The sequence below is a fragment of the Manis pentadactyla genome, chromosome 2 (assembly GCF_030020395.1).
Source record: "Manis pentadactyla isolate mManPen7 chromosome 2, mManPen7.hap1, whole genome shotgun sequence".
Classification (NCBI taxonomy): domain Eukaryota; kingdom Metazoa; phylum Chordata; class Mammalia; order Pholidota; family Manidae; genus Manis; species Manis pentadactyla.
In genome coordinates this window covers 11,407,906-11,417,159 of record NC_080020.1, presented here as the reverse complement: position 1 = coordinate 11,417,159, position 9,254 = coordinate 11,407,906, and the positions used below count along the sequence as shown (strand labels likewise).

The 9,254-nt window shown below is 46.1% G+C and overlaps 1 protein-coding gene across 2 annotated transcripts; it reads right to left on the bottom strand.

The window, feature by feature from the left end:
• Positions 1-4,062: 4,062 nt before the first annotated feature.
• On the bottom strand, positions 4,063-8,313 carry GPR12 (G protein-coupled receptor 12). Of its 2 annotated transcripts, none has more exons than XM_057490117.1 (2): positions 7,844-8,313; positions 4,063-6,694 (listed from the first exon to the last, which is right to left on the bottom strand). In XM_057490117.1, exon 2 carries the CDS (start codon positions 6,604-6,606, stop codon positions 6,079-6,081), a length of 528 nt encoding a protein of 175 aa, XP_057346100.1. In that variant the 5' UTR covers positions 6,607-6,694; positions 7,844-8,313; the 3' UTR covers positions 4,063-6,078. The 2 variants fall into 2 exon arrangements, with proteins under 2 accessions (XP_057346100.1, XP_036773268.1); XM_036917373.2 differs by having other exon boundaries at positions 4,063-7,098; positions 7,844-7,953.
• Positions 8,314-9,254: the final 941 nt, after the last annotated feature.

Genomic DNA, 9,254 nt, shown 5'->3' with positions numbered 1-9,254 from the left:
GTTGCCCTTACTTCCCAATCTTCCTGGTAAACCACGGAACGTGAGGTTGGTACAAGGGGGAGAAGAGATGTCCGCCAAACAGTCTCCTATGAACTATGCGACTGTGTGTTTTTGTCCTGCCTTGGGCTCACCCAGCCTTGCCTGTGGGACTCCACAGAACCAGCCTGACACCCAACTGCCAAGAACGCTCCAGTTCTCTGGGCTTCCTCGCTGAAGACTTCTGATCTGGGCATAGGAGACAGAAGCTGGAAGTATGCACAGCAGGAGTGGAGGGAGAAGAGTGTGATTGTATGTATGCAAGTGTGTGCATGCATGTGTGTGTGTGTGTGTGTGCAAGTCACATGACTAGAGGTGGTAGGTGTGGATGGACCCGTGATGCATGGCTGGATGGCTGATCCCACTGTGGAATATTCTGAAAAGTTGACAGGTCATGAACAGGGAAAGGAACAGACTAAGCACCCATGATGCCAAAAAAGAGGTCTGATTATAGACCTTCCCTCTCCATGAATTGTCTGTATATTGATTCAGCTGTCATCCACCATGACATATGCATGGTCCCAAAAGAAGGGGCAGAAGTTCAGCTTACCTTGAGCAATCAGAGCCTCAGAAACAGCAACAGGTGCCACAGCAATCGGTGCAAGGCAGCGCACTACAAACCAGAATCATCCGCCGGGAGACAGCGTGAGGAATGCGGGGCATCAGCAGCAGAAGGCGCTGCGAGGTCCCACTGACCCTGAGGTATTGATGCCATTAGTCATGTTAGTATGATGTCAGGATCCAGTCAGAGCCCTGCAGGCATGGATCTGGAACTCAGAGGCACATCAGGATCACCTGGAGGGCTCGTTAAAAGTCAGATCATGGGGCCCCACCCCCCAAGATTCTGAGTCTGGGGGGAGGCCAGGGACTCAGCATTTTTACCACGTTCCCAGGAGATGCTGCTGCTGCTGATTGGGGCCACACTGGCAGGCCCACTGCTACGCCCCAAGGGGCGGCAGTGCATCAGTGTGCTCTAGGAAGCTCTACAGAGAGTGGGTTACTGGATCCCAGTTCTAATTGCTAGATTTGAGCAGTTACACAGAAATGGTAGGTGATACGGAAGAAAGGATCAGGAAAATGATCAAAAGGATGCCAAATAAATCAGAAAAAAAAAAGACTTAGGTAATTGGAATAATTTTATTTTAAAAATAAGAGAACAATATTGTTTAATTGATATTTTCAGTAGATAAATGTGAACTGTGACTAGGGTGAGTCTATCTCCAGGGGCTGCGCCAAAATGAATAGAAGTGAGTGAATTAAGAAAGTCTGAGATTAGGTATATTAAAACACCACTAAAGCATTGAGGGAAAGTGTGGAATTTCAGTTTCCACAGATATCTTGACTTAAATGATTTAGATGTGATATATGAAATCCACTCCCTAAATTTTCTTCCAGTTGTTAGATAGTATCCAAGAATAAATTTGCTCATACAGGCCAAAGGACCCTGGAAGGACTAAAAATACAGTTGGATCAGAACCAATTATCCCTTAGGTTGTAGCCCAGTAACTACAATGTCTGTGAAAGACCTCGTGTGAAAGGTTTATGGTATTTTCATGATCCCAGATGAGAATCTCACAGATTCAAAGTAAGTTGTCTGGTAAAAAACGCAAATCCAAGCCTTTCAGAGAATGTTCTTTTACCTTTTAAAATATCCTAGTTGTAATTGCCCATTCCAACAGTCAGCTACCATGAAATCTGTACTGTAGCAAATGTTGTCATTTCTGCTCCAAACTTATTTTCAGTTGAAAGTTTGTTCACCAGTGCTTGATACTTTTTGAATTTTTTGATGAAAATAATTCCTATATTTCTTCTGTAAATATTTTATACCATAGAGAGATTTAAGTTATATATATTTAAGCTCCATTTCAACTATACACTTCAACATGCTTTGGTTGGACAAAAATGTTCTTACCTCCTTGAGCAGAAAGGAAGCACAGTGAATGACCATTGAAATGATTAATATTAGCAGTATTTTTGATGCTGAAAAATAATAAAACATTGCAGACAAATATCAAAATGAAAATTAGATATTTAAAAATATTTCTGATGTACCTAGCTAGAAAAAGGTTTCTTTAGAATGAGTTCAGTAGAATTTTAGAGCACAGAACAAAAGTTTTCATCTCAGTTACGTCAGGATGAATTCATGAAAGGGCAGACCTCCCAAACATGAACCGTGTGTCATAGAGAAAACTGTTCTTGAAAAAATGGTGGTGAAAACCTTTGTTGCTAGGTGTACTCACACATGCATATGGATCACAGTGTGCATATATATGTACATGTATATATATGCACATAAAGTTCTGAAAAAATTGCCTTAAGGTAATGGTAGTTAGGGTTTTAAAAGGTGAGAACATCAATGTGGAAAATACATATCTATAGATCTTACCAGATCCTGAGAAATTCTAGGAAAACTTAGAAGTTCCTATCCATTGAACACAGACTAGTCATCTATTAACTTCTTACAAGAATATACACTTAAAAAATAGATATATGTAAAAGAGCATATATTTTACATATGTAAATATGTATATCAAAACACTTTTAAAGCATATATGTAAAATGCAATATGTATTTACATATATGAATATATTTTTAAGTGTTTATGCTTGGCATTTATTTAATGTGTATTTTAAACCTAAATCTCTTTCCATATATACATTTATCACCATGAAAATAAAGTCAATTGTTATTTTACTAATGGGTTAAGCATTTCTTTAAAAAGAGTTTAAGAAGTCTCCAAGATACTTTATTGGCACTAAACATCTTTATTTCTCATGGGATCTTTTAAGTTTCTACGTTAAATCCTGGTTTAAATTCTGGGGGAGTCTAAGAATACTCCTGCACGTCAAGTCAGCTGAGCAGTCCCCCTCTTGAACTGGACTCTTGATTTACCCTTCCAGGGAAGGAGGTGCCCTGCCACACCCCCACCCCCCCCACACCCCCACCTCCAGGTAGCAGGTAGGAAAACGTTACTGTCAAGAAACAAACCTAATACAAAGAAATAAAGAGTTAAAGGGACAAAAGGGAGCAAAACCGTGGATAGCCAAGATTAGCTTCAACTAAGGATTCTGGTAAAGTCACTGACTTGTCCTCATTACAAGGATAACTGTTTCTACTGGAAATAATATGAATTCCTTGTTAGCTAAAAATTTTAATCACAGAATAAAAGATTACCTGCTACCTCAGGACTGCTGGAGATGAAACCGTTTTCCGTGATGGAGTTAGTCCTGTTGCAAAGTTGATGACATTGAATTTATAAACATTAAATATACATACGGGCACACACATACGTAAGCATAGACGCGTATATCGAGACGTACACATTTCTTAATAACTCCATAGAAACAATGAAGCTTTGTAGGAAATCACATAAACATCCTTGAATCTTCACAATTTAAATGGTAATGTTAGATAGAGTTGAACTGAAAAATCTCCACTGAAATAGGATGTTTTAAAAAACGGCTCAAAAGCAACCATTTAACTAGTACTTATAAGACCATTACAAATGGATGTAGGTGTATAATATGAAGTTTAAAGTAATAAGTGAAGGAAAAATCTGTCACTACATCAGTAAAATACTGCAGTGTGCCTCGGGACTGGCCTTGGTCCCAAGGGGAAAAATGCTTCATGGAGAAAAGCACACTAAAATCAGACTTCTGTCACACAGGGCCGTGTCGATGGCCACATCACATGTGATTGTAAACAGGAAGCTTTCTGTCTTAATTGCAGAACTAAAACTTCGTGACAGCGACAAGCTGCAAGTCATTTCCCTCAGCCCTCGCATCCAGCCCTCATCCAGAGGGATCAAAGGCAGCCTGGTGCAGAGAGGGAGACAGGCATAGACTTTGGAAAACCTGGGTTTAGATCCTGGCTCTACCCGTGAGGCTGTGTGGCCTCAGGCAAATTTAGCTTCTCTTTGCCTCAGCTTTCTTATTTGTGAGAGTGTGTTTTTGTGAACACAGCAACAGAGTGGATAAAGCACCCAGCATGAGGCCTGGCACACATCCCGTGGTGCAGCACAGTACATACTATTATCATTTTAATTCTTACTATTACATATATGCAAATGGAACCACTGTTTCTACAAAAACATGATTTATTGCTTTAAAACCTCATTGTGGATATTGCCCAGCTTATGCCCAAACCAGCATACCTCAGTCATTTCTCACATGGAGATGCTGTTAACTTTTAAGTGATTAAAAACAGACATCATGTTCCATCTACCAACTCCATCAGGTGTACAAAAGAAAGATGTTAAAGGCATCGACTTGACTAGATTGATCACATGGTGATATCAATTGAAAATCCTTTCCCACTTCTGAAATATTTCACTCTCTCTCCTGCCTCCATAAGTAACCTAAGGGAGGAGACACGGATTCAAGTGTAGGATTTATTCACACTTGTGCTACATAAGAAGGGGCTTCGGAGAGATGGCATCAGCTGCAAGTGGCCAAAATGGTCCTGAGACCACCTTGGGTATAACATTTGGGACAAACCAGTGAAATTAATTATTACAAATGATTCCCCAAAGACCCTGAAATACTGGTCTTGCCACCGTCTGAGCTGATGTGCTGTCCAGAAATTCTTCATTGGCATAGACACAGCTACAAATCCATTGCAAATAGGGTAAAGGTGTCTGTGTCCAAAGAACCTGTCTGCACTACCAGAAAAGATGCTCAGACACAGTGACTTTGAAATATGTTTAAAATTAATTTTTCTGTGTCATTTCCTGACTCAATATTCACTCTCTGAAAACAGTACAGTTTTTTATTGCATTTAAGTTGGGCTTTTTTGGTGAAAAGAAGGAAAAAGAATTCAAGCTTGTTTGGTGAACAGCCACTTGGTCGTTCTGCTTGTGAACTCACATAATACAGCAGATAGACATCACAGTCAAATATGTATGTTATGCACTCACAGATTTAATCATTAAAGTAGGAGACCACCTGTTTCAAATGCATTTTGCACCACAGACAATATAAACCAGAAATACTTGGTCTACAATATTTAGTTCTATTTGTCTCAATCAAATATAACTATTAATACATTCTTAGATATAGAAAGATAGGAAAGGTGATATTTTTCATATTTTGTGATAGCTTTACATTGATTTATTTTTCAGAATGTACTAAAATAAATTTAATCTATTTTCGACAGCTAGTATTAAATTTGTTCTTTTGTTTCCTGAAAGCAATCAGAATGTAGCTTAAGAAACTACAGTGGTGGATCTAGTCATCCTACTTCATATGTAAATCAAAACAAATTTCATAATTCATTTTAGGAGGACATATTGAAAACCTGTACTGAAAAACAGCTCATTTGATTCTGGATTTACATGGCGACATTTGAAACCAGTGGTCTAGCTAATGCAGGCAGCCATGCAGAAAGTCACAACATTCATGGAAATACCAAAGGAATTGTGAACAGTAGTTGCTGAAAGTAGCAAATGAGTAAGAACGGGTTCGTGGTTTCAGTGTTGGTAACTTATTACTGAGTTCACGTTAATAAAATCAGGTACTTTGCACACATAATCATGTAAACTATTTGTGTTGGCTTGAAAGAGACTGTCTTCTGTTAAATACATGCAGCATTGAAAAATCTACCTTGACATTTAAAAAACCTGTCTGGAAAAAGTCATTTTCCTTCCTTTTCCTCAGTCACTCAGCTTTATTTTAATGTCCAGGTAAGCACTCTGAGAGCAGTTTACTTTTTATAACATCGTGGCCAAATCATATCCTTTCCTTTCCCACCCTCCAGCAATTCTCCAAATAAATATAAACAAAAACCCCACCCCCAAATGAAACAAAATAATATTAGTACAGCAACAAACCCAACAATTTCTGTTAAAGGGTGAAAACACTGGTAACATTTTCACTGCAAGTCACCTAACTCAACGAAATGAACGCTTTACAAATGCCAAGTGCTCCTGTGGTTTGAAAGAAGCCAGCCTGAAGAATTTAAGGAAAGCTACTCAGCCCTCTGGCCAGGCAGTGGAAGTGCTTGGTAAATGCAGAATTTAGTGAACAGTGTCCCAATGGAACGCTGCTACACATCACTGGGTGACCGCGCCCTCTGCGAGAGACCGGACGGGATGCAGCCGCAGCAAATGAGGCAGAGGGCTTTCTGGATCTCTTGGTTTCTGAAAGCATATATGACGGGGTTGATGATGGAGTTGTAGGTAGCAGGCAGGAGGGTGGCGTAGGTGTAGATGGAGGGGTAGGTGTAATCAGCTATCAAGGAGTAGAGGGTGAAAGGCATCCAGCAAGCAGCAAAGGTCCCCAGGATGATGGCCAGGGTCGAGACCCCTTTCCGAGTGGTCACATAGTGGGAGGTGGCCAGGAAGTGGTGCTGCAGGGCTATCTGATGGGCGTGCCTCATCACGATCTTACAGATCTGGATGTAGAGCTGAAGCATGAGCGCAAACATGAGCAGGAAGGACACAGAAAGGATGGCCGCGTTGTTCTTGGTGAGGGGTCTGACCACGCTGCAGGCGGACTCGTCTCGGAGGCAGTTCCAGCCCATGACCGGCAGCAGCCCCAGGCAGATGGAGGTCCCCCAGAGCATGATGAGCATGACATAGGTGAACGTGACCGTCCTCTCCGAATGGTATGTCAGAGCATAATACAGGGACAGGTAGCGGTCCACAGTGATAGCCAGCAAGCTGCAGACAGAGGCAGAGAAAGAGGCGACAATGAGTCCGATTGTGACCAGCTTGGTGGCTTCTGACTGAAGCAGGTAGGCAAAGACAAAATTGAAGATGAGTCCGATGCCGGCCAGCAGGTCCGCAAGAGCCAGGCTGCCTATTAGCAGGAACATGGGTGCTCGCAGGCTGGGGTTATGGAAGATGATAAGGACCACAATGGCATTTTCACAGGAGATGAGGGTTCCTGAGGTACACAAGACAATGTCCCAGGGGTTGACAACAGGCTCTGTTTCCGACTCTACAACGGGAACCTGGGAGGAGGCAGCAGCCGAGATGTTCTCCGCAGCACCGGCATCTAAGTAATCCCGAGGCGGCCCGCTTAAATTGACCTTCAGGTCTTCATTCATTTTAACCCCCGTCCTCTTCAACGAAAAGACAGGCTTTTTAACGTTTAGATACAGCAGGGTGACAATCCACGATCATGCAAAAAAAAAAAAAAAAACCACACACACACACAGACAGACAGACAGCCCCTACTGAGATGCTACTATCAAATGCCACAAGCTTCATGAATTATAAACCAGTAGGAAACAAAACAAAAGCCAGAGTCTCCGTGGTTGAAAACCCACAACAAAAAAATACCGTTTGGCACTGGGGAAAACACGGGACAGGACTTGAAAACACGAGCGCGAGCGAGGCAGGCAGGCACACACGGAGCGGCGGCGGCTGTTGCTAAAGTGCTGGGGATACACGTTTGGAAACCACGTCCTGCATGCTGAAAACCAGCGGCCGTCTGGCATCGGGGCGCCTGCCGAGGGAACCACGCAGCAGCGACAGGTCGCGAGCCGGGCGCCGCCATCCTCGGCGGAATATCTGAGTCGCCCATTTCCACCGGACTCCCACCCTCCAAAAACAGCCGTGGCGCGCGTGCACACACACACAGCCCCGGCCAGAACAAAGAGTGGTCCCAGCCGCCCCCCGTGTGCAGGGGCAGGCGGGCCAGGGTCACAAAAGGCAGGTGTGTGCAGTGGAGGTGTGGAGACAGACAGACAGATGCCCATGCACTGCCTCCGCTCCCCGGGCGGCGGGGACGCGCGGCGGACGCCAGGGGACAGACAGGGTGCGAGGACAGGCGGCCCGCGGCGCGGGGGTCGGCAGGGGGGTCACCTTGGCACGCCCAGGCCGAGGGGGCTCCTCCGGTGCTTCGGACGCGCGCGGGCTACTCGAGTCGCCAGTCTGCGCCGGGGCCCGCGAGGCCGAGCGGCCGGGAGGCCGCGGGGCGCGCGCTCCACGCAGGTGAGCGGCGGGCGGCAGGTGAGCGGCGGGCTCGGCTCGCCTGTCCCGCTCTCCCCGCCGAGCGCCCGCCCGGCCCACCGGCTCCCTGAGCGCGCGCGCCCCCGCCCGCGCCGCGCCGCGCGCGCGCCGGCGCGCCCGCGGGAGCCCCTGGAGGCCGGCGCACGCCCCCACCAGCTCGGGCGCGGGGGGCGGGCGAGAGACCCCGGCAGGCCCCGGCGAAAGAGCACCCGGAGGCCGAGGACCGCAGGGTCACCCACGCTGCCTGCTGTCCCGCATCCCCCCGGGCTGGCGGTCCAGGGCTTGGACGCGGGAGGGGACAGGCGAGCGCCGCTTGCGAGCCCGGTGACCTATTTCGTTCCTGGGGGCTCCCTGGGGAGTCCCAGTCTCCAGTGGCCGGCTCCTCCACGCCTTTCCCTCAACTAAGGCCTGCAGGGTCAAAAGAACTGCGTAGGGGGGTAGGCAGAATCAGCAGCAGGGGTGCGGGGTGAGCAGGTTGGGAAGGCAGATCTTTAAAGCAGGGGAGGGCCCAGCCAGCTGTTTGAGAATTGCCTTTGACTGCACCGCACCCCAGTCCCAAAGGGGGCCCTTTCTTAGGTGTATCTTGGACCTGGTTCATTATTATCGTTCCCCGGGAACGTTTGCTTAACAGGATATAGGGTGTTGCGTGAATCATCATTATCATTAAGTGGCACTTACCAAGTACTCCTTGAGCTGTGCTTTCATTGGAAATCATGTACTGAGTTCTTGCAGAAGCTTCCTGCGGATGCTGGCCAAAACCCATTCATTGAGGTGCTCAAGTGGCAGTGTTAATTTATTTTTTCATTTCAGCACATTAATAGGTTCTAACATTAACCTGATACCTGTCTGCTCTAATGAGCTTATGTCTCCTCTGGATACAAAACCCAGAGCGCCTAGGAGATCGTAAGTTTAAAGATGGGAGAAGGAGAAGGCATAATATCCTGGCTTTTTCCAGTGAGCAGTGAAGGTTTTCCCTTTTGCTTTTCTCCACACACACAGAGGGGGACCTGTATGATAGAAGGTCCACAGGGCATGGGGCCCTTTAACTCCTTCCCACGTGGGCATCACCCACTGGCCATCCTGTCTCCCACTGGCGCTCACTGCCATTCCTTTCCCCAGCTCTGCAGGCTCACCCACCCTCGGCTTCCCGTTCTCCACCGTCAGCTCCTGCCCCTGCAAGATCACTCCAGCTCTCCCTGCACACCAGTTCTCCGCTACAGATCAGTAATTCTGGGGGGAGGCCCAGCTTCTGCCTTTGCACCAG

Excerpts from the sequence above, each read along its gene's own strand:
- GPR12 (XM_036917373.2), bottom strand. The coding sequence starts at position 7,083 with ATGAATGAAGACCTGAAGGTCAATTTAAGCGGGCCGCCTCGGGATTAC.